Raw genomic sequence first — 26,102 nt, 5'->3', positions numbered from 1 at the left:
CCCGGTTTTGAACTTGACTTAGATATTATCAAGATAAAAATTCTGACCAATTTTCATGAAGATCAAGGTTTTTCTATTATCTGACCTATTGACCTAGTTTTCAAAGGTACGTGACTCTGTTTTGAACTTTACCTAGATATCATCAAGGTGAAAATTCAGATCAATTTTCATGAAGATCCATTGAAAAATATGGCCTCTTTAGAGGTCAAAAGATTTTAATAATTTTAGACCTACTGACCTAGTTTTTGACCGCAGTTGACCCACTTTCAAACTTGACCTAGATATCATCAAGAAGAACATTCAGACCAACTTTCATACAGATCCCATGAAAAGTATGGCCTCTAGAGATGTCACAAGGTTTTTTTATTATTTGACCTACTGACCTAGTTTTTTATGGCACGTGACCCAGTTTCAAACTTGACCTAGATATCATTGAGGTGAACATTCTGACCAATTTTTATGGAGATCCATTCACAAGTATGGCCTCTAGAAATCACAAGGTTTTTCTATTTTTAGACCCACTGACCTAGTTTTTGACCGCACGTGACCCTGTTTCAATCTTGACTTAGATATCATCAAGATTAACATTCAGATCAATTTTCATACAGATCCCTTGAAAAAAATGGCCTTTAGAGAGGTCACAAGGTTTTTCTATTATCTGACCTACTGACCTAGTTTTTGATGGCACATGACCCACTTTCGAACTTGACCTTGATATCATCAAGATGAACTTTCAGACCAACTTTCATACAGATCCCATGAAAATTATGGCCTCTAAAGAGGTCACAAGGTTTTTCTATTATTCGAACTACTGACCTAGTTTTTGAAGGCACGTGACCCACTTTCGAACTTGACCTAGATATCATGAAGGTGAACATTCTGACCAATTTTCATGAAGATCTCATGAAGTATATGACCTCTAGAGAGGTCACAATGTTTTTCTATTTTTAGACCTACTGACCTAGTTTTTGACCGCACATGACCCAGTTTCGAACTTGACCTAGATATCATCAAGATGAACATTCAGACCAACTTTCATACAGATCCCATGAAAAATATGGCCTTTAGAGAGGTCACAAGGTTTTTCTATTATTTGACCTACTGACCTAGTTTTTGAAGGCACGAGACCTAGTTTCGAACTTGACCTAGATATCATCAAGGTGAACATTCTGACCAATTTTTATGGAGATCCATTCACAAGTATGGCCTCTAGAGAGATCACAAGGTTTTTCTATTTTTAGACCTACTGACCTAGTTTTTGATCGCACATGACCCTGTTTCAATCTTGACTTAGATATCATCAAGATGAACATTCAGACCAATTTTCATACAGATCCCATGAAAATTATGGCCTCTAGAGAGGTCACAAGGTTTTTCTATTATTTGATCTACTGACCTAGTTTTTGACTGCAGTAACCCACTTTCGAACTTGACCTAGATATCATCAAGATGAACATTCTGACCAATTTTCATAAAGATCTCATGAAATATATGGCCTCTAGAGAGGTTACAAGGTTTTTCTATTTTTAGACCTACTGACCTAGTTTTTGACCGCACGTGACCCAGTTTCGAACTTGACTTAGATATCATCAAGATGAACATTCAGACCAACTTTCATACAGATCCTATGAAAAATATGGCCTTGAGAGAGGTCACAAGGTTTTTCTATTATTTGACCTACTGACCTAGTTTTTGATGGCACGTGACCCAGTTTCGAACTTGACCTAGAGATCATCAAGTTGAACGTTCTGACCAATTTTCATGAAGATCTTTTGAAATATATGGCCTCTAGAGAGGTCACAAGGTTTTTCTATTTTTAGACCTACTGACCTAGTTTTTGATGGCACGTGACCCAGTTTCGAACTTGACCTAGACATCATCAGGATGAACATTCTGACCAATTTTCATGAAGATCTTGTGAAATACATGGCCTCTAGAGAGGTCACAAGGTTTTTCTATTTTTAGACCTACTGACCTAGTTTTTGATGGCATGTGACCCAGTTTCGAACTTGACCTAGATATCATCAAGATGAACATTCTGACCAATTTTCATAAAGATCCCATGAAAAATGTGACCTCTAGAGTGGTCACAAGCAAAAGTTTACGGACCGACGCACGCACGGACTGACGACGGTTGACGGACACCACGCGATCACAAAAGCTCACCTTGTCACTTTGTGACAGGTGAGCTAAAAATACACTTGATTGCAACAAGGCTCAAGACTGGTACTTTCTGACTTTTTTCCTCTTTCTTTGTTACATATAGACGATTTAAAACTTATGTATATAAAGTTATCGTATATTTGAAATAAAATCTGTTCTGTTCTGTTCAAAATATTTAAATCTATAGTGTAGATCTAGAGACTTGAACAATAAAGATAGACTTAAGACGACCTTATGCGGTAACCTAACTCTATCTCAAGTTAAACCAGGTATTTAAATGGTATCATCAGACAATGGGTGGCATTACTTAACAGTTCAGTTTCATAATCTTAAAAAGTATGCTATGCGCATGTAGATCTTTTTATATAGTCAAAATATCTCAAAACAAAGATTTGATAAAAACATATTGCTTGTTCCATATTATGTCTTCAACATCAGTTGGCAAAATAAGCTCACTTCAATGTCTGCCATATTATAAATACTTTTGTATATATTTTTATTATTATCATTATTATATACAAGCAAATAAATTCATTCATCCCTTAAGACAGAACACTATGATCAGACTGATCATGCGCCAAACAATCACTTGAATCCCTAAAATCTTTTAATCAAACAGTTTTTTTGTTCATTACATTATGGTCTAGACAAAAATTATTAAAAAATGACCTTCAAGGGCTAAAATCGAAGGACCATTCCAATGAAAAGTACCAAAATTAAATCTAAATAAGCCTTGGAACTGAATCTTCATGCAAAGTTTTGTAAAACTCTAACAGGTAGTTTCAGATGAGTGGTCTGAACTAATTTTTGTGACAGATTCAATGACAGACAGACAGACAGGACAAAATCAATATGTCTCCCCATATAATTATGAGGAGACATAATATAAAAGTAACTCTTCAAAATACAAAATGTCAATCTTCACACCAAAGCCGCCATGCAGAGACCTGCACTGTGATTTTTCAATGTGGATCTGCACCAAAGTTACCATGCAGAGACCTGCACTGTGATTTTCAATGTGGATCTGCCACCAAAGTTGCCATTCAGAGACCTGCACTAAGATTTTTCAATGTGGATCTGCCATCAAAGTTGCCATGCAGAGACCTGCACTGTGATTTTCAATGTGGATCTGCCACCAAAGTTGTCATGCAGAGACCTGCAATATGATTTTTCAATGTGGATCTGCCATCAAAGTTGCCATGCAGAGACCTGCACTGTGATTTTCAATGTGGATCTCCCACCAAAGTTGCCATGCAGAGACCAATCTCGATCTCCCATCAAAGTTGCCATGCAGAGACCTGCACTTTTTTTTTAAATCTCGATCTTTAGCTTACCTTCAGACCTGCCCCCTGTGTCTGTGGAGGAATCTTTGGTTCGAGTCTTGGTGGAGAGGTGAGCTGTGGTGTGGTGTCTCTCGCCTTGTCCGCCATCCCTAGAGGTGACGTGGTGCTCACGACTTCCCTTGTGGTGCCCACGATACCCCTCATCTTGTGATGACATCGTCATCTAACACCATCTGAAAATTAGGCTGGCATCTGAATAGAGATATAAAGGAAATGAAACTTAAAATGTTCAAATTTATGAAATAGAAAGCTTTAAAAGGATTGGTGAATGGTGCAATGGGTGTAATCTCAATAGCTTTAATGGTGTAATGGACAAGTTGTTAACTGCTTATCCTACGATAAGATTTTCAATCTTAAGTTCCACATCAGCATGCAAAAATGTTGCTTTGAGACCAGTCTCAGAATGCTTCCTTGCCATTGGTCAATTTAAAAACCAATCAGATAATGGTGTTTAAGACTGGTCTCCAAACTAAATTTTACACTCTTGAACCAAGAAAATACATTCAAAAGAGACCCAGCAAGCTTCAGTGTTTTTTGTTTGTTTGTTTGTTTGAATGGACATATTGAAGGGTTATTTACACCAATCAGGTTATTAACGGTAGTCTGCTAATATAACCCTAGATTCTATACCAGTACCAAATAACTGACTTCAGCATACAAATCAGAGATGGGGGATAAAACAATTTTGACATATTTTCATCATCCAAGTCACCATCAAGAACATACATTGCCTCACTCTGGGATCCAACTTGCAACTTTTTCATTTGTAGTTTTGGTCTTCTTAAAGGTTTTGTTAAAACAGACATGAATTGAGCTAGTTTTAATTTTTGAAATTCAACCAAAATAATGGCATTGCCTCACTGTGTGACACTGCCATGGCCAGCCTTAAAGCAGCTTTTGTCAATAATGCTGATCTGGAATTGTTTCATTTTTTGCAGTACTATGTTACAACAGATGTCACATACACCTGTATGGAATGGTTGATTATTGTTCAGGAATTTTATGAAAAGGTTGATAAAATTACAACATTCTAACAATATAATGTACTAATATTAAAGTTAGAATAATGTCAGTCAAGAACATTATGAATCAAACCCCTAATTATTGGTTTGTTTTGACAATGAACTGTCAGTAAATAGCTAAAAAATACTTTCTTGGTAAATAATTGGTTAAATCATTAAAAATAATACCCGGTACATATTTTATATCAACCTGCCCAATTGAATTTTTTCAGTTCTGGTAAACTTACTTTTTATGCTAAGTACTAATGATTCGGCGTAGTAATTTACTACGCCAAATATCATTAGTACATAGCATAAAATGTATATTTACTCCGAGCTGTAAAAATGAAGAAGGAAGTGATCAACTAACCATCGAAAACTTTTCAGAACTATTTACATATGCAGGTTAGTCGTGCTTTTGCCACTTCAAATTTCTTAAAATTATGTCTAATCAAAATTATAATCCTTTTTACAGGATTTTGTCATATGCCATAATTTGGCGGATAAAGATACCATTTGGGTAATAAATCAGTCCATTCAGAGGCTGTGTCGTTAATTTTTGTGTCGTACATAATGCATGTCTTTTTTTTATTTCAAATTTTTTTACGATGTTCCACATTTTTGTGCAGGTGCTCTTATGACACTGCGTCACCAAAAATACTATAAACTGTCAACCAAAACATGAAATTTACGGAGGAAAAACGCCATGTACACACCTTTGTAATAAAGTGTTCAAAAACATTTTCAACAAACAATACATTAATACCTGTACTTAAAGACCACTTTTGTGTAAAGACTTACTTAAACAATATTACCTATCCTGAAACAGCAACATTTTCTCTTACTATGTTAGTAACAACCCGTGCTATGATAACCTGAACTCACTGTGAAACAGAAGCTGCAATTTAACCAGAAGAACCTTCCTGCCTCCACTTCCATATTATTGAATGAGCTGACACCCATTTGTACATGAAGTTGTGTAGCTCTAGCTATTGGATGTGTAGCATGTGTCATATGTAAAGGAAATTGTGTATGGACTTATTGAAGGGTAGCATGATGCCATTTTGTACATAAAATTATGCTGTTCTGGCTATTTGAGGGGTTGCATGATGCCATTTGTACATGAAATTATGCTGCTCTGGCTATTTGAGGGGTTGCATGTCAGATGCCATTTGTACATGAAATTATGCTGTTCTGACTATTTGAGGGGTTGCATGATGCCATTTTGTACATGAAATTATGCTGCTCTGGCTATTTGAGGGGTTGCACAATGCCATTTGTACATGACATGCTGCTCTGGCTATTTGAGGGGTTGCATGATGCCATTTGTACATGAAATTATGCTGCTCTGGCTATTTCAGGGGTTGCACCATGCCATTTGTACATGAAATTATGCTGCTCTGGCTATTTCAGGGGTTGCACGATGCCATTTGTACATAAAATTATGCTGCTCTGGCTATTTGAGGGGTTGCACGATGCCATTTGTACATGAAATTATGCTGCTCTGGCTATTTGAGTGGTTGCATGATGCCATTTGTACAGGAGGTTGTGCAGCTCTGGCTTTAAGGAATTACATTGCCTCGATTTCTACATGAAACTGTGTGTATCAAGTAAAAGAACTGATCGAACTGCGGGAAATAAAGAACTTTGCATGAACTCAACATAACTTTTTAAAAAAAAGAAGAGAATTTACCTCAATTACATGATTATGTATTTGTATAAAATGTCCCAACAAATCCTTATTCAAAAGTAATCAGACAGATAAACTTTTTTCTTCAATGCTTCATTTAACTTACCGCTTTTCTACTAAAGAAATTTCGTAAAAGATGACTCTTTCAAACCAGATTCTATTTCTAACTTTTAAAAACCACTTCAATCTTGCACATTGAAACTTGTCCTTTCAGTAAAAAGTTTAAATACTATAAATTATTTTAAAAGGAATACATTTTAGACAGTGTTCAATTTTATGTTACAATGTCACCTCTTACGATTTCAACAAGTTTTTATCGACTACTTTTCAAGCTCGGCAAACAGAGAAATGAGAAAATCAACGAATAACAAAATCCTTTCACGCCTCTGAAAAGGTTCTCGCCTGGTTGGCTTAATGTAAGTGGGGTTAATTTGCACCCACGGAAGTCCTTACTTCCTCCAATCTATTCAAAAGTGTTACCATAGAAATGCTTGCACCTAAGAAACCAGCTTGACTCCAACACATTGAAACTTATTCATCATTTGACAGCAAATATTTGAACTAGCCCAATGGCTTTTAATATGAAATTTTTTTATCCTCCTTATGACCAATTGAATTAATAAAACAAATTTACATTTATACTTTTTCATTCCAGCCCAAATAATTACTTTGTAGCAAAATCAGAAATCATGTGACCTTTAAGGTGATTAAACATGTAGGTGACCTGTGTTCTTATTAAAGCTACTGGTACACAGTCTGACTCAAGCGGAGCACATTATAGTACGAGTAAAAACTGCAGACACCCTTGCACCCAGTTTAACATTACACATTTTTTGTTTTCTTTTTACAGATTTTATTATATAATATTAAACACTGTAAGGTACATGCTGACTTCAAAAGTTCTCTGTTTATTGTTATGCTAAAATGAACCATAATATAGCATGAAATTGTCAACTTAAAAGTTACATGTAAAGATTTTCAGGGCTTGATTTTTACATTATGAATACACAGTATATACACTTAAAACCTACTTTAATTTTAAAACAATATGTGTCAATGGGTTATTTGTTACAGAGAAGAAAAAGAGGTCAAAAGAATGTAAGCCAAATCAACATCAACAGAGCAAAGTAAAGGAATCTAAGAATTAATTTGCATTAAGTTTCTTCCACCAATATCTACAAAATGGGAATTTTGAAACATCTAACCAGATCTGACGATTTAACTTCTAAATATGACAATGTAAAGTTTCTGGCAATTAATTGTAATAATTTCTCTTTTAGGTATTAAATTTGAGTCATAAGAAACGTGAAAGAAAGCAAAGCAACCTATTAAATCCAACTGGTGCGCAAGTTTGGTGGCGCACTTTAATTATAGGAACTACGGTACCAGAATTTTTCATTTTTGACGAAGTCATTAAAAAAAATGAGTCAAAATTCTGTTAAATAGTAACATATAATTACTCTGCTTGACTGAATTATAAGGGAGTAGTAACTGGAATATAGGATAATGAAAATACCACTTTTATTACTATTTTTCCTACATTATGGCCTTGATTGTCACTCCTTTATGACACGTAATTGGCAGCTTAGTGGCCTTAATTGTCACATGAAAGCCTTTTTCCGACCTGATCATTTCATAAAGCAAGATCAACACACTTACATGTAAATATGACACCTTATCTGACAAAAATTAGCAAGTAATTGGTCGATAATATCATGATTGCCAATTTTTGATTATTATACCTATATATAGTCAATACATTTAAAATTAGCTCCAAATTCTAATGGTTACTTCTGAATTCTTTTGCAACACTGGTTTGCGGCAGGGGTTAAACAAAAACCTTTCCCCTCCAACTGAACTGACTTGCAAGAAACTTGAGAAAATATGCAGTCACTATGCCTCCTCCTTAAAAAAGACTATCTTAACTTTGTAAAAGGCTCATAATGCCTTTGTAGAAAATGTGGCTTCGACACTTAGGGCTGTCATCGATAGAAACGATATCGATGTATCAACGATATTTTTTTGTCGATCGATTATCGATTCCCATTTTCAAAAATCGATATTTTACAGAGAGAAAAAACTATCCAGATAAACACTCAGACCCTCAAAACTATTAAGTTCACAAAGTTGTAAATTTGGATAAATGCAAAAGAGAAGTGGAGGCAAAATAAAAATGAAAGATTTTATTAATTTTTATTATTTTCTTTAATTTCATAAATACTAATACAACACAATCAAACAGTAATATGAAAAATAGGCAATAAAACTAAAAATAGCATTTACAGGAAGGTATATAGTATGCATACGAACAAATAGATTGTTAATCTAACTTAATAATCGATATATCGATGTATCGTCGATATTTGTCTTCTGATATATCGGTATCGTCGATATGCCTAAGACCCAATCAATGACAGCCCTATCGACACTTTTTCCGTTATGAACATAAAATATATTAATTTCGTTTTGAATCCTATTTACCATAATTATTGTCTCTAATATTTGTCACAGGTTTGAATACTGATGAGCAAAGTAGAAAGTATTATTGAATCTATATTTTTTTTATTACCTCCTTTTATGGTTCTCACAATAACAGTTCATGTGCAGTATTGAAAGTAGCTTATTTCTAAAACCATATGAGCCGTGCCATGAGAAAACCAACATAGTGGGTGTGCGACCAGCATGGATCCAGACCAGCCTGCGCATCCGCGCAGTCTGGTCAGGATCCATGCTGTTCGCTAACAGTTTCTCTAATTGCAATAGACTTTGAAAGCGAACAGCATGGATCCTGACCAGACTGCGTGGATGCGCAGGCTGGTCTGGATCCATGCTGGTCGCAAACCCACTATGTTGGTTTTCTCATGGCGCGGCTCAAAATTTATTCTGTTTTAACATAAAATTTAAAGCCTTATGAAACTTCAGTATATCATCATCATCCTCATCTTATCATCATCATTATCATCATTACTATCCTCATTATCATCATCATCCATCAAATTTTAGTTTTCTGATATTCTAAGAACCCAAGATGAAAATTGTTAAGGTGTCTCAAGTTATGATAATAAAATTCAAACAATTTTGATAAAAGGGATTAGAGGCTATGTGTTTTCTATGGGGTCATATCCCCACAGGAGGGGCAATTTTAGATCTGATGATTCAGGTTGAATGTGTTTGTATGTAAATGTTTCACATGCTGTTTATTGAAGCTTGAACATAAAATAATGTTGTGCTTATAGGGTTTATGGCCATTATACTTAAACCATTCTGCCAATCAAGGTTGTAATTAGGGGGGAAAGATTTCTCAAGTTAATGGGGGTCAGTGAGAAGTGTGGGTGGGGTCAGTGAGGAGTGTGGGAGTATGTGGGGAGAGGTAGGGGAAGGGGGGATGTAAAATACAAATTTGTATAATAATAATATAAATACATATATGTTTAGTAAAATAGTGTAGACAATATTATATTATGTGCGTGTGTGTGTGTGTGTGTTCGGGTTTAACGTCTTTCTCAACAATTTTTCAGTCATATGAACGACGGTGTCTTCTTGTAGCAGTGAGCACAATGCCCAACTTTATAGTGCTGCCTCACTGGAATATCATGCCCTAAACACATGACATGATACCCCACCCACTCACATTATACTGACACCGGGCTGACCATTATATTAAATCATAATTCATTATCATAATCTTGTGTAATAATAATGCCTCATCCTCGAGCAGTATGCTATTAAATTTGAATAATGGGGAACAAGAAAGCATAATTAATTTTACCTAAATGAGGAATTCATATGGAAAATATACAATTCTAAAAATAGTATAAACATAACACATCTTAACTATAGTAAGTTTGCTGTCACCTGAAATAGTTTTATTTTCATTTGTTTAACACTTTTCAATTGCTTCATTTATATTATGACAGGCAATTAACCTAAGCTGTCTTCTGCCTGCACCATTACTGATTATTCTCCACTAGCTTCTGACAACTTCCATCATGAATCAAGTAGGAGAAAGAATGACTTTGGACTTTTGCCTTCCTTGATTCTCACAAAAGTTCTCAATATTCATAGTCTTGCGCTGCACCTACACAGCCTACCACGCTGGCAACACCAATTGTAATACAATATCAAAATTCTCTTTTAAAAATGTATACATTTATTTCTAGACAAACTGTATTATTCAAAAGCTTCCTCTTGTAAAAAAACTGCCAGATAAAACTCCAGAAGTAAGAATGTGTTGATGTATGCCCTGCAAATGTTCTAGATTTACTCCTAAATATCTGGCATGTCAGATTTTTCCACTGATATAAACATAATCTTTATATAAAGATGAAACAAGACTCTGTTTGAAGATAATCAATTCAAAAGAATGCGAGCAGAAAGTAAAGATCAGATTAATAAAAACTAAAATAAAACAGAAGCACCCAAATAACAGGAACATTTCAGATAGTATTTATACCATTCATATGCACAGCTGCAGATGTAAGCGCAACTGGCAGTTTGCTATGCAGATGTGTGCAAAGCTGAAAGCATCCCTTACTGATGTATGCAATACTGCCAGAATGTCATGCAGATATGTATGTTATGCAGATGTATGCAAAGCTGAGTGTCATAAGATGTATGCAAGCTGTCTGTATATTATGTTTGGCTTCAGTATCATAAGACAGTACTTACAGCTTCAGATTGCCAATATTTAAATCAAGCAAATGTATGCGAAACTGAGCGCACCCTGTGCAGATGAATGCAAAGTTAAAATTCCATGACTTCAAATTACACAGATGTATACAAAACTGTCAGTGTACTAAGCAAATATATGTAAAGCTTAGCTACCAATATGATAAATTATGCTCATGTGTGCTAAGTTACAAGTAAGCTAACCTTTATGCAGATTTACTATGTTGTGCAGACGTATGCAAAAATAGCAGTATGTTATGCAGATGTATTATGAAGCTGGCAGTATGCTATGCAGTTATATGTGTATGCCATGCAGAAGTTTGCAAAGCTGCCAGTATGTTATCTGGATGTATGTATGCAAAGCTGCTGAAAACTTATACAAATGCAAGAAAAGCTGTCTTATGTTATGCAGATGTATAATTATGAAGCTGCAACTGGTAGTATGCTATGCAGATATGAAGTAGGCAGAATCTGCAAGTGTGTAATGCAGATGTATGCAAAGCTGGCAGTATGTTAAACTGATGTATGCCATGCTGTGTATTATACAGATGTATGCCAAGCCATCCGTATGCTATGTTTGGCTTCAGTTTCTTAGACAACATTTACAGCTTCAGATTCTGCATTTTATGCTGACATAAGAAATGATGCTTATTATCAAAATCATTATATCTTGAAAACATAAAATTTTACATCATCCGTATGCAAAAACTACCAAATCATTATTCAGTGGTATAAGCATTAAATTTAAATGGTGGCTAGAACATACCATAGGGATAAAACTTAAAGTAGTCCTGCTGACTGAGAATATAAAACTGTAACATTTGTACAATAGCATTGTACAGCTCTGTCAACACAGATTAATGTGCTTCCTCAAACACTCCTAATTTTAAGTCATCAAATAAATAAGTCAGATTACAGCTGTATGATAAGCCCATGATGTATTCAGACTTGCAGGAAATCTGTTACAAGCCTTTCCATCCATCATTTCTGTTTCTGCTTGAAAAAAATGTCTGGCACCAACTTGGTATGTGAACACTCAATTAGGTATGATTTACTAGTGAAATTCTGAAAATTTTATCTGTCAACTTACATCATTATATACCACTACAGTTTTGAAAACCACTTGGGCTAAATTGAATGTCTGAGATAGAGCAGTCACTGATTTCTTGCTTTTCTGTATGGGGTGGTTGGCAATATTTGGGAAGAGGAGCCATGGTTTTTGGGAAGGGTTTTCAGAAGAGGAAGCGTCAAGATTTTGGGAAGAGGAGGAAAGGTTTTGGGAAGAGAAAGAGATTGTGTATTGGGAAGATAAAGAGATGGTGTACTGGGAAGAGAAGAGATGTGTTTTTAGAAAAGGAGGCAGGAGGAGTTGTTTTGAGAGGGGCAGGATTTTGGGAAGAGGCAAGATTTTGAAAGAAGGAAAGTTTTGGGAAGAACAGAGGTGTGACTTGGGGGGGGCGGGGGGGGGGGGGGGGGGGGCAATAAAACTTAGGTGTGACAGACAAGACAACTAAGCTCCATTTCATTAATAGTAATAAGTATTGCAGTGTATATTACAATGTAATTAAACTTATCAAATTGGCAAAAAATAAGTAAAATTGTGATGAAAAAGATCTGACTTTTCTTTGCAGATTAAAAATTTATCTACAATTTTCATTTATTTGAAGGTTTTGATACTTTGAAAATTTAGATCCTAAAAACTGAATAGGATGTAGGCCAACAAATCAAGATGTGAAAATATTATGATGGCATCCAAACTTAGCTGAAAGGCAAAACAAACATTGCTTATTTACCAATTTTACTTTTTTGTTTTCATTTTTTGTTATCAATGACACACTAAGATAACAAAAAGACAAGAAACCATGAGAAACCTGGAATCTAACTGATAAGCCTTAGATAGGAAGTCAGGTGAGGGACAGATTAGGCAGGTTATTATCTTATATTATCATGCCAATACATTCTGACATAACTACAGTCAACATGACATAGTGTTCTACAAACATTATGATTTCCACAATTACTTCTAATTTTAGTTCAACGGAATGAGCACAAAAATGCCAATTTTAGAGATCACAAGTTTGATGAATTTGTAAGTTGAGGGTTGCAAGTTCTATCCTCTGGCAAGAATTATTAAGGTGGTTGCAAATTTGATCAAATTTGAGAAGTTTGACCCTCTGGCAAGACAGAGATCACAAGTTAGATCCTCTGGCAAGACAGAGGTCACAAGTTTGATCCTCTGGCAAGACGGTGGTTGCAAATTTGATCCTTTGACAAGACAGAGGTTGCAAGTTTGATCCTCACGCAAGACAAAAGTCGTAAGTTTGATCTTTGAGTAGGATAAATGTTGTTTTCTTTTTTTGACAATCTAAAAAGGGAAACTTTGCCTAAACTCATTCTTCCTTTATCTCTCATGATAAGGTAACTGTTGTCAGATACAAGACTTATATACAAATGTTCTTCCTCTACTTTGGATTCTTGTCAGAAAGTAACTGTTGTCAGATACAAGTCTTACAGGCAAATATTCTTCCTCTACTTTGGATTCTTGTCAGAAAGTAACTGTTGTCAGATACAAGTTTTATAGGCAAATGTTCTTCCTCTACTTCGTATTCTTGTCAGAAAGTAACTGTTGTCAGATACAAGTATTATAGGCAAATATTCTTCCTCTACTTTGGGATTCTTGTCAGAAAGTAACTGTTGTCAGATACAAGTGTTATAGACGAATATTCTTCCTCTACTTTGGATTCTTGTCAAAAGTAACTGTTGTCAGATACAAGTCTTATAGGCAAATATTCTTCCTCTACTTTGGATTCTTGTCAGAAAGTAACTGTTGTGAGATACAAGTCTTATAGGCAAATGTTCTTCCTCTACTTGAGATTCTTGTCAGATAGTAATTGTTGTCAGATACAAGTCTTATAGGCAAATGTTCTTCCACTACTTTAGATTCTTGTCAGATAGTAATTGTTGTCAGATACAAGTCTTATAGGCAAATGTTCTTCCTCTACTTTGGATTCTTGTCAAATACAAGTCTTATAGGCAAATGTTCTTCCTCTACTTTGGATTCTTGTCAGATACAAGTCTTATAGGCAAATGTTCTTCCTCTACTTTGGATTCTTGTCAGATACAAGTCTTATAGGCAAATGTTCTTCCTCTACTTTGGATTCTTGTCAGATAGTAACTGTTGTCAGATACAAGTCTTATAGGCAAATGTTCTTCCTCTACTTTGGATTCTTGTCAGATAGTAACTGTTGTCAGATACAAGTCTTATAGGCAAATGTTCTTCCTCTACTTTAGATTCTTGTCAGATAGTAACTGTTGTCAGATACAAGTCTTATAGGCAAATGTTCTTCCTCTACTTTGGATTCTTGTCAAATACAAGTCTTATAGGCAAATGTTCTTCCTCTACTTTGGATTCTTGTCAGATACAAGTCTTATAGGCAAATGTTCTTCTTCTGCTTTGGATTCTTGTCAGATACAAGTCTTATAGGCAAATGTTCTTCGTCTACTTTGGATTCTTGTCAGATAGTAACTGTTGTCAGATACAAGTCTTATAGGCAAATGTTCTTCCTCTACTTTGGATTCTTGTCAGATAGTAACTGTTGTCAGATACAAGTCTTATAGGCAAATGTTCTTCCTCTACTTTGGATTCTTGTCAGATAGTAACTGTTGTCAGATACAAGTCTTATAGGCAAATGTTCTTCCTCTACTTTGGATTCTTGTCAGAAAGTAACTGTTGTCTGATAAAAGTCTTAAAGGCAAATATTCTTCCTCTACCTTGGACTCTTGTCAGAAAGTAACTGTTACACGCAAATATTTTTCCTCTACCTACCTCTGACTTTACTTGGAAAGTAACTGTTATCAGATACAAGTCTTGAAGGCAATATTCTTCCTCTTCCTCGGATCCTTGTCAGAAAGGAACTTTCATCAGATACAGAACTTGCAGGCAAATATTCTTCCTCTTCCACGGATTCTTGTCAGAGAGGAACTTTTGTTAGATACAAAACATGTGGGCAAATATCCTTCCTCTACCTCGGATTCTTGTCAGAAGTAACTGTTGTCAGATACAAGTCTTAAAAGCAAATATTCTTCCTCTACCTTGTATTCTTATCAGAAAGTAACTGTTGTCACAAGTCTTACAGGTAAATTATTCTTCCTCTACCTCAGATTCACCTCAGAAGGAACTTGTCAGATACAAAACTTGTGGGCAAATATTTTTCCTCTTCCTTGGATTCTTGTCAGAAAGAATCTGTTGACAGAAACTAGCTTTGTGGGCAAACATTATTCTCCATCTTGAATTCTTGTGAGAAAGTAACTGTTGTCAGATACAAACCTTGTCCTCCACTTTGGATTCTTGTCAGTAACTGTTGTCAGATACAAGTCTTGTGGGCAAACATTCTTTATAGGAAAAGACTGTTGTCAAATACAAGTCTTGTTGGCAAACGTTTTTTCTGCACCTCAGATTTTTGTCAGAAAGTAACTGTTGTCACATACAATTAGTCTTAGGGGTAAACATTTCTATTGGTAAGATTATCTAGGAACAAATGATAACTTAACTCAGGCCATGGATGTGTAACTGCAATACTGCTGAAGAACTTCATCTTTCAGCCTGTTTTTACCACTTAGCCTGCCAAGCTGTCTTTATTGCACACCACCGTATGTTATCACCAGGGTTAGTGGGTTTGATTCTTCAGACAGATAATAATGCTCTCAACAAGATAATCCTTTTAATTACAAATTTCACACTAAAGACCATTTTTCAATTATACAATAATTATTATTATTATTACAAAATATATTTGCTAATGAATTTTGATAAGACTCGGTTTTCACTAAAATATTTGTTCTGAACAAAAACCAAAGGAAAACTTTTTGACAAATAAAAAATAGGACGAGACATTTTTTCAATTGGTTTCAATTAAGAACACAGTCATTTCGGCTCTTTACATACACACCACTACAATATATTCACCACAGTGGGACATCAATCAAAAGCCATATACAACCGGTGACAAAAGACCTTCCTTGGCGAAGGAACGTCGTAAATCATCTTTTTCTTTGATTAGTGAAACGGCAATGATACATTTAGACCTTACATGTCCCCAAATATAGCGTGTGGAAACACAAAACCTTTAATTACGGTTCTAAACACCTACTACAGAGAAAAATAACCTTTTGTTTGAAGAAAAAACTTTACTGTCTGTTGAAATCTTGAAGAAGCCTTGTCAATGCCGAAATCTGTATTTTTCAATTCACTGAAAAAGGTGTCTGATTTCTCAACAGCCATTTAAATGACAGTTGTTCACAATTCAAATAACTGTTAGAAAAACTCAAATATAAAATGCATATTCATAAAGTTTGTTAAGAAATTGACTGAATCCCGTGATTAAAGTTTAACTGAATTGATTATATGAAATTTAGTGAGGTGCAAAATATTAAAGTATTTTCTTTCTCATTTTAGTTTCCCATGTTTCTCATTAAGTATATATTTATATGTATTTGATTGATTTATTGCAACACTGAAACAGTTAAAGGAGTTATAGGATATATATGATATTATCTTGTATTATTCAACAAATTTAAAATATTATATCATGAAAGTACAGCAACCTGCATTACCTCCCTTTAATATGAATTTGAATAATTTACTTTTAAACTTTGCATAAAACAACACTTATTTTCTTTCATTAAAGTATCAACAATAATTTTGTTTTTTTTATTTGGATTTAATGTCTCACCGACACAATCAACGATCATGATGACTTTCCACTTTTGATGGTGGAGGAAGACCCCACCTGCCTCTCTGTAGATTACTTCATCACGGACAGGCACCTGGGTAGAACCAACAACCTCACTTGAAGAACACAATGCCCAGACTGAGGCTCAAATCCATATCAGTGAGGGGGAAGTAATTGGAAACCAGCGACCTTAATTGCTCTGCCAAGGAGGCCTTTATACAAGCAGTCGCCTAAAACCTCAAGATTACCATGGTAGGTTCGGCAAAAGATTCATTCAACAGTCATGGGTAACTTACATCTTCTGGTGTAGAAAATTCAACAGAAGAGAAATGTCTGATGTCACAAATCCTCCACTTCTGATGTGTGGGGAAGTTGTCTTTTACATATGAACAAAAGGTTGACAGTACCAGTTGACAGAAGCCAGGAACACTTTCAGATCAGGTAACACATACATTTTTGAAAAACATTAATGCTTTTACAACACAGTTATAAAAGCAAAACATATGAGCCGTGCCATGAGAAAACCAACATAGTGGGTTTGCGACCAGCATGGATCCTGACCAGACTGCGCGGATGCGCAGGATCCATGCTGTTCGCTGACGGTTTCTCTAATTGCAATGGGCTTTGAAAGAGAACAGCATGGATCCTGACCAGACTGCACGGATGCGCAGGCTGGTCTGGATCCATGCTGGTCGCAAACCCACTATGTTGGTTTTCTCATGGCGCGGCTCATATATTTAACTCATATCTTTTGTGTTTACCAATCATTTATGCTAGTTTAAGTAGAGTATCTAAGAAACCTGTATCTTGTGGAAGAAGACTAATTACTCTGCCAACTGACCAGTTGTTAATTATATTAGACAAGACCTGTATAAACATTTATTGTGAAAGGGGGTTAAACACCAGGCCAACATCACTGATGATTTGCTTCAATTATGACATTAGTTTATGTTAAAATAATTAAAAACCTGCTAACAGTATGAAAGGGGTTAGAACCGTAGTTTCTCTCCTTGTGTAACAATGGTGTAATATAATTTAGATAATCTTTATATTATGTTATTTAGTTTTAGTATTCTATTATTATTCATCCTTGGTTGATGATTTTGTTCTTTATTTCAGTAAGTGTCTGAGGTATCAAAAGTCAGAATATTGCAACACATTCATAAAATTCAGGCATAATTATTACATTCTAAATGTATTTGTAAAGTCAATACCTAGAGTTTTTAAGATGTAGGTAAGCATGTAATAATTTTTAGGAACAGGTATTTTTTGTGTAACTATATGGATTTTCTTAGATACTCAAATAAGTTTTCAAATCATAATCCACTTAATGCTCTATTTGAGACTTTTAAAAGCTTTTTTTCCTTAGGCCTTAATTGAAAAATTGTTTGCAGTAACGCGACACAAAGTTTTTTGTGTGGGTAGGTAGGAAGATAGAGATTTTTTTGTTGCATTATTATAATCATATAAGGGGAAAAAAAATTTTCATCTGACTGGCCAGAAAACAAAATAGGTCACAATGATTTTCACAGGTATGTCATATTACCGCAAACAAAGTTTTTTCAATATTTTTTTCTTTACCCTGCACTTTTATTCGTTATATATCCAAAACAAATATAAAGCATTAGTTACAGATAAACAGAATAAGATTTTAAGATAATGTGATATCAATTATATATTTTTCTTCTACTTTATTCCAATTTTTTAGAAACTCATGGTCATCAATTTATTCCCTTTTATCACTTACAACTATTACATTGTATCATGTCTTTAAAAACAAATCCCCAATTTGTTTGATAGGGATCAATCATTACTCAATTAACAGCCATTTTATTTTCTTGCTTACCTCAGCAGCTTAGCAAACTTCCTTTGAAAGCATGTGGTGCTGATTTTCGATGAATTACACCAGGCCTCTCAACTTTTAGACGATTGAAAGGAAATATGTTTGAACACTAATAAAGACGTCTAATAAATGCTCCTCGGCACCAAGTGGTTCTTATTTCTATTGCCAAAATGTTCTTAACCACTCAGAAAACCATTCAGCTCATTAAAAAATCTAGGAAAAAAAATCAGTAAATTGCCAATAACATTGTTAATATTCCATATTTTATTCCATTTCACATTCTCGTATATTATAAATGCAACATTCTACTTTTGCGTAATGTAAAACATCTTTACATCCTTAAAGAGAATGTGCTGTTCCTGCCAAATGGCAATATAGATGATCTGATCGTAATGTGCCAAAGTGAAACAACTTATTTTAAAATCCGTCTGTTGCATAACCCTTGAAAAGTTTTGTAAGAAACAGCTTGGCAATTTCTTCATTACTTTTGTACCCTGATTACATTTTTTGTGGCCCGATTACATTTTTTGTACAAGTTTCTTTCATACAGACAATTTAATACAGACAATACCAAAGTCTAGAATTTCTTTTCAAAGACTATATCGAGGGCAATATCTTGCACTGTTTCTAAAACAAATGGAAAAACAGGTATATAGAAACTGCAGAAAAGCTACAAAGATGTATGCTGCATGTAAAAATTCAAAATTTAAGGGGCCGTCAGTGGTAAAAGTCGCTGACTTTAAATCACTTGCCCCTCACCGACGTGGACTGGGTCTCGTTCTGGGCGTTGAATTCTTCAAGTGTGGAAGCCATGCAGTTAGCTTACAGAAGGTTGGTGGTTCTACCCAGGTGCCTATCCGTATTGAAATAATGCATGGAGGGGCACCTTGGGTCTTCCTCCACTATCAACAGCTGCAGGAAAGTTGCAACATGACCTATAACTGTGTTGAATGATGGTAAACTCAACAACAACAACAACAAAAAAATATGTCTAAAATCATGCATGTTATGTCAACAGTATCTTGCAAATGAAGATCCAAATTATTCCATAAACCTAAGACTAAACTACAAGTACTTCATGGTATATTTTTTCAATTATGTCTGTTTTTCTTCCCATTTTCTTCAGATCAAGTTACATAAACTGGCATTTTTTCTCACCCTTCCTGGAAAAAAATTCTGACTCATCCAAAATCTGAAAACCAGAGGGCTGGAACTAGAAATATATTTTTGTGCTGGAGAAAGCATTAGTTTGACAGCTGCACCCTGGTTCTGTAGAGAAATATAGGAATATATAATGAGCTCCAGACCCTGGCACTGAAAAATAACACCTTAATGATTTGTTGTAATAGGTTAGATACCATAGGAAGCTTTTGTATAAAGTATTTTTAAGTACTGTGTACCATGACCTTAATTTGTAGAAAGGTAAAGTTGTTGCTTGTGACATTATTTTTTCAAGCTTGTAACAAGGCTTTTGTCAAGTAAGTGACATGGTTTTTGTCAAGCTTGTGACATAGTTTTAATCAAGCTTGTAACATGGTTTTTGTCAAGCTTGTGTCATAGTTTTTGTCAAGCTTGTGACTTTGTTTTTGTCAAGCTGGTGACATAGTTTTTGTCAAACTTGTGACAAAGTTTTAATCAAGCTTGTAACATGGTTTTTGTCAAGCTTGTGTCATAGTTTTTGTCAAGCTTGTGACATGGTTTTTGTCAAGCTTAGTAGTGACATAGTTTTTGTCAAGCTTGTGACATAGTTTTTGTCAAGCTTGTGACATAGTTTTTGTCAAGCTTGTGACATAGTTTTTGTCAAGCTTGTGTCATAGTTTTTGTCAAGCTTGTGACATGGTTTTTGTCAAGCTTGTAACATGGTTTTTGTCAAGCTTGTGACATGGCATGGTTTGGCCAAGTTCCAGTACCAAAAACAGCCAAGTTATTTTCAACAAGTTTCAAAGGCAGAGGTGGACCCAGAATGCCCCAGTTCCCTGTGTAAGACCTTGCTTGTTCGGCTGAGTTGGATGGAACCTACAGGCATGCCGTTTGAAGACAACACTGTGATTATCATTTGTGGGTATACAATGTTGTTTTTTTTTTACCCTAAAAAGCTATTTTGTTCAGATATGAATCTTATCAAGAAAAAGGAATGGAAACTTTGCCTGTTTGTGGGGACTTCAAGTCCTGAATTTTCATGTTCTGATCCACAACTACAAAATCAACGGACATTCATTAAAATATGAACATTAGGCCTGTCAATTTCACAACAGACAAAAGTATTTTCAGGTTTAACCTGCTTATCAAGGGAAGTAATTTCAGTAAAACTTTAAAGTCTGTTACACTCTGCAGTATATGATAAAATAATGGACATAATGAAAAAAAGGCACTTACTGTTGCCTGGCATTCTCACAATCAAGAAGGAATCTTCCCTTCCCCTGACCCTAGATGTAAAAGATATACTGCCAGAAAAAAATTCAAGGCAAAAAAATAGAAATTAAGTACATCCCCACAACATTATCACTGTTTATTCATGCAATGTTTCACAATGTGGGAAACTGGCTGTTTAATGAGGGTTTATCTAACCAAATTACATTCATACTAATGAAGTGTGACTGCAGAATTTCCTCTGTGCAATCTCAAACCACTTCTTCCTTCCTATACTGATATGCATTTTTTTATGTACACCCTATTTAGGCCAAGCAAAATATTATCAAGGTTCTCGAAGGTCCATTAGTTAAGAGGAGTTTTATCTTAAAAATAAGGAAAATAGATATATAAGAAATAGAAATTAATGGCTGTTGTTTGGGTCGGAAAATTACTTCATGCATATTAAGTCAAAAATTCATATTTGTATAGGCAATTAAGTTTGCTGCTACATGTATGTTTATAGTGATTATGTACATTACATGCTTCCACCTATATGTTTTTCCAAACTTGCACAATGCATACATAAATATGTATGAAATGTAGTCAAAACTACAGAATACAACAAGTCTCTTTTATCTTTACATTAGGAAATTTGATACATATATACATATGCATGCATAAAAATTGCACATGGGCATAAAATTATCTACAGTACTAATGCACGCATATAAAACTTTAAAAGTGCAACCACAATAATTGCCCATTATTTTGCACTTTGAAAAAAATATACATCAGCAGTAAAATTAAATAAGTATTTCAAAAAGCTATCAGAATTTCAAACACTCCTTATTTTTTGTTTTTAATTAATAGGAATATAGTCCACAGAGAAGAAAACAAGAAGCTGCGTTCAATAAACGCTTGATGCCCCCGGTGGCATCCTTGTAGATACGAAGCAATCTAAGTCCAAAACGAGGTCAAGGTCAAGGTCAAACTGAGATCAGGTAATGTTTGAAGATGAGGAATGGTCACAGGTTACATCTGCATTAGTATCAAGTCATTCTAGTAAGGGGTATTGATGCTAGACGAAACGGTCCCATTTGGTTAAACTCGTACGGACGGAGGGACAGGACAATCACTATATGCCTCCTGCATCAGTATACATATAGATGCCAGGGGCATAATAAGATATCGTCTAAGCAATTAACTGATACAGCTAAGGATTTGCAACTTTTCGTTCTTTTTTAATTTTGATAAGAAAGAACACATTATATATAAAACTTGAAATTTTTAGGTATCAGAAACTGTTAAGAACTTGTGATGACTGCATAAAATATTCCTACATGAATCTAATAATTACTACAGCATGGCCTTACACCAAGACAGGTGATAAAATACATAGGATTTATTTAAAATATCTATGAAAAAACTCAGGCTACTGGCATATGGTTTCAATTTTCTTTGAAACTTGAGAATATCTAAGTCAGCATGGTAACTAGGTTTTATGGGTATGACGCCCCAGTAATGTTCAAAATTACCATCAAATGGCCATACTTCTGGCTCCTTTTTATGTTTTCTTTTTTCTTTCATGTATTTTTTATATTAAAGATGCATTCCAGATAAAAAAATATATGTTATAGATATAAGTTCTGGAATCTGAATACATAGACATGGAGAAAATACCTTTTTTTTTTTAATTTTCATCTTTAATTATTTGGAAAAGTGTGCTTTTATTGGCTTAAAAAAAGCTATCGAGTGACAGAAAAGCACGTATCATCAGGTAGAAGAACTTTATAACAGTCCTGAACTATGAAAAGAAAGGGTATGATAATTCCATCATCTCAACTTACTGAAATAGCTTATTTTACAATTTTTCATTTCACAGTAACTTTTGCCATCCCAAAGTGAAAGGTACAGAACAGAAATGCCCTTCTAATGTAACTGACTCATTGAAAAAATGTTTAAAATAAGGTTAGACCTGGTATAAACATATCCATCTAACTTCAGTACAAGTGGCTTTTCTCATTGACTTTCATCTTGTAAACTGAAGCAACTCTGGCACAAAAACTTCTCCGTCAAAAAAACGTGATGAAATCGTTCATTTTCTTCATCGGAAATATGTTTATAACAGAAATAAACATTTTGTTTTCTAATCATTTCGATCAGCTTTCCAGCCTTCTATCTGGAGTTTTAAACCGTTATTTACTGCAAATCAAGTAATTACAGCTACCCGATACATGGTTTTTGGCAGCGTGCACATTGCATGTGCCCGACATAAATTACTTTTTTCCATGTCAGTGGTAATAGACTACTGTTTGTAGACAAAGAGCGTCATTTACATTTGAAGGTGGTAAAACATCGTGTAAGGTTACAGCGAAACAAACGCAGTTTATGATTAAACATCTTTGAGCGAAAAGGAGACTTATTGTAGAGAATTTTGTTACCCATTTACCTACACGATATAACTAAATTGTGCACAACACACACATTGCACTTACACTATAGCTGTTAAACAGTTTTGATACAGTAATAATTCATTTTGCACAGACGTAACTAATGAAGCAAGATCACCGAGATTTTGACAAATGAGATGCACCATGTTTATTCTAAATATTATTTTGCTAAATATTATATAGTGTTGTTATTTATGTTTGTATCATTTTCGCATTCATTTTAGCTCTACTGTGAAATCATATTGAAGCGTATTCGAATACAAAAACTGGTGTCTTAAGCAAAATTTATGTGAACCAAAATACCTACTTGCACCTTAGTAGGACATGGTGTGCAAACATACTTGTTTCTATGCAAATTTTGCATGGATGTAATTTTTCGTCATATGAACAAAAGATAAAATTTGTTTTGGGATTGGTCATTTTAATGTACAACTTTTTTTTACCTTTAGCCTGCTGGTGGCAAGTGATTCAGGTTTTGTGATCAGTACAGACCAAGATCAGTCTGTGCTGGTGGATCATGGTCTGCACTGTTCGCTATTCAGTCAGTAAATTGTCAGTGAACACCCCTTCAAATAAAAAATGGTATTACCCAAAATGAATGATGGAGCAGTCCATTTTAGTAATTTAGCAGGGTAAAGTGGACCTGCAGGCTGATCTTGGTCTACACTGGTCGCAAAGGCAAAATCACTTGCCACCAACAGGCTAAGGGTTATTGATCAATGAAAAAAATATAAACTGATCCATCACAAATGAATTTCATAAACCAGTGGGAGTAAATTTATTTGTACCCAGATTTTCTTTCCTGCATGTGGACCAAATCTTGATATAAATATTTCATGTCAACAGGACTTCATATTGTTAAGGATTTTAAATTTCAGATTTTTGTTTTCAAAGTATATTCTGAGCCCGTACGGCTAAATTCTGTAATGTCCTCAGATGCTAACTGAAACAAAGAATAAAGTCCTACATGTATTGCATAAAAGTCCTCTCTTTTCAGGGCACAACAAATCCACTCACCATCTCAAAGTATTGCCTCTGAACAAGTGGAACCTGCTGAGCATTCGTCCTTTGGGACAAGTATGATTTTTTAACAAAAATATAACAAGTCCAATCAAAACATAGCAGTCCAGAACCAGGATAGCTAAAAGATCTGAAACTGGAGTTGGTTTATTGTTTGCAACTCTAAAATCTGTCCCGTTCCACAGTCAATGGTACCGCATTTCGATCTCATTAGCTAGACACTCGATAGTCCTGAGCAAGATTCACTTATGTATGGTTTTCAGCGGACTTTTAAACAGACAATGTCTATTAGTATGGGTTTTTTAATCAACGAATTGCAGGACAAATTATAACAGGACAAGTGACAAGAGCTCATCGAACACGAAATGCCCCCCCTTGATGCATTCAGTAATTGCACAAGGAACAGAAATTATTTGCTCACTGTAAACAAAAGTTCTACTGTTCTGGTTCAATGTGACCTTGACCTTTGACCTATTGACCTCAAAATCAACAGTGGTCGTTTGCTGGTCATGATCAACCTCCCTATTAAGTTTCGTGATCCTAGGCCCAAGCATTCTCAAGGTATTGTCCGGAAAAGGTTTAATGTTCCGGGTCAATGTGACCTTGACCTTTGGCCTACTGACCTCAAAATCTATAGAGTTCATCTACTGGTCATGAACAACCTCCCTATCAAGTTTCATGATCCTAGGCCCAAGCGTTCTCTAGTAATTGTCTGGAAATAGTTTAAATGTTGGGGTCACTGTAACCTTGACCTTTGACCTACTGACCTCAAAATCAATAGGGGTCATCTGCTGGTGATGACTAACCTTCCTATATACTTTCATGATCCTAGTTCCAAGCGTTCTTGAGTTATCATCCCGAAACGGATTGGTCTACATACAGACCAACCGACCAACAAACATCTGCAAAACAATATACCCCTCCTTCTTCGAAGGGGGGCATAAAAATTCTAGCCTGCTCGTCCTGTAGGATGACTTGCTTTTAAAGACTGTGTCAAGACCCGCTATTGTTTCTTTCTTGTTTTCCTTTTCCTCCTTAAAGAAAAAATTGAAGGCAGAGCAACTTTGTCACATTAGCATCCTTTTATTCTATATACAAAGACACTTACCTCTATATTAAAGTCTTTATTCAACGTCCTTCGAAAGCATTCTTATTCCAACTGAACATCATGCCAAAAACAATCTGTAAAAATAAAATTTCAAGCTGTAATCCAGTCTTACAATGCAATGCTGCCATTGGTCAATTTAATGGTTATGCCAAGAAACAGCCAATCAGAAGATGGAGATTTCAGGCTGGTCTCCAAACTCATCTTATACCTGCAGACCCTGACTGAAAACGGAGTATTTTTCAGTTTGTCAAATGTAAGATACAGGATAAAGCTGAAAAATAATCAAAGCAGGATGGACCCCTGCAAGGATAAAATTCTTGACCTAATGTCCAAGGTTGTATAACTCGACATAAAATCCAAGGCTCAAAAGTTTGACCTTCAGCTGTGACCTTGACCTTAGTTGGCAGAACTGGTTCTGCATGTCATCTTCAAGCGATAGACATTCCAACAAAGTTTCATAAACGTCCTTGAAGGGTTTCAAAAGGGACAGACCAGAGAGAAGACTGGAAAGCCTTTAAGAAAGATGGCCAGACAGTGTGAAAACTAAATCTCTCCATGCTTGGCAGAACGCATTTTCTTCAATGCCTTTTCAAAGCTAGTTTGTTTTAAAATTACATTCAGCCTGAAAACAACATGAAGGACCTGGTACCAGCAAGTAAATAAAATAAATTCACCGATATTCATCACATAAAATACAACTAAATATTTAAATTTTCTTTCAACAACCTACCC

At 35.1% G+C, this 26,102-nt stretch overlaps 1 protein-coding gene across 4 annotated transcripts in view; it reads right to left on the bottom strand.

The window, feature by feature from the left end:
• Positions 1-26,102, bottom strand: part of LOC123559693 (zinc finger protein GLI3-like) — a 127,250-nt gene that overhangs the window by 87,224 nt on the left and 13,924 nt on the right. For all 4 annotated transcript variants that reach the window (XM_045351713.2, XM_045351711.2, XM_045351715.2 and 1 more), the window contains exons 2-3: positions 25,371-25,444; positions 3,498-3,698 (exon numbers count right to left, since the gene is read on the bottom strand). In XM_045351713.2, the coding sequence (XP_045207648.2) occupies positions 3,498-3,669 (172 nt within the window). In that variant the 5' untranslated portion in view covers positions 3,670-3,698; positions 25,371-25,444. The remainder of the gene's footprint in view (positions 1-3,497; positions 3,699-25,370; positions 25,445-26,102) is intronic.

Source organism: Mercenaria mercenaria, chromosome 10 (genome assembly GCF_021730395.1).
Source record: "Mercenaria mercenaria strain notata chromosome 10, MADL_Memer_1, whole genome shotgun sequence".
NCBI classification, from domain to species: domain Eukaryota; kingdom Metazoa; phylum Mollusca; class Bivalvia; order Venerida; family Veneridae; genus Mercenaria; species Mercenaria mercenaria.
The sequence above is the reverse complement of the archived record's forward strand: the minus strand, read 5'-3'. Positions and strand labels throughout refer to the sequence as shown.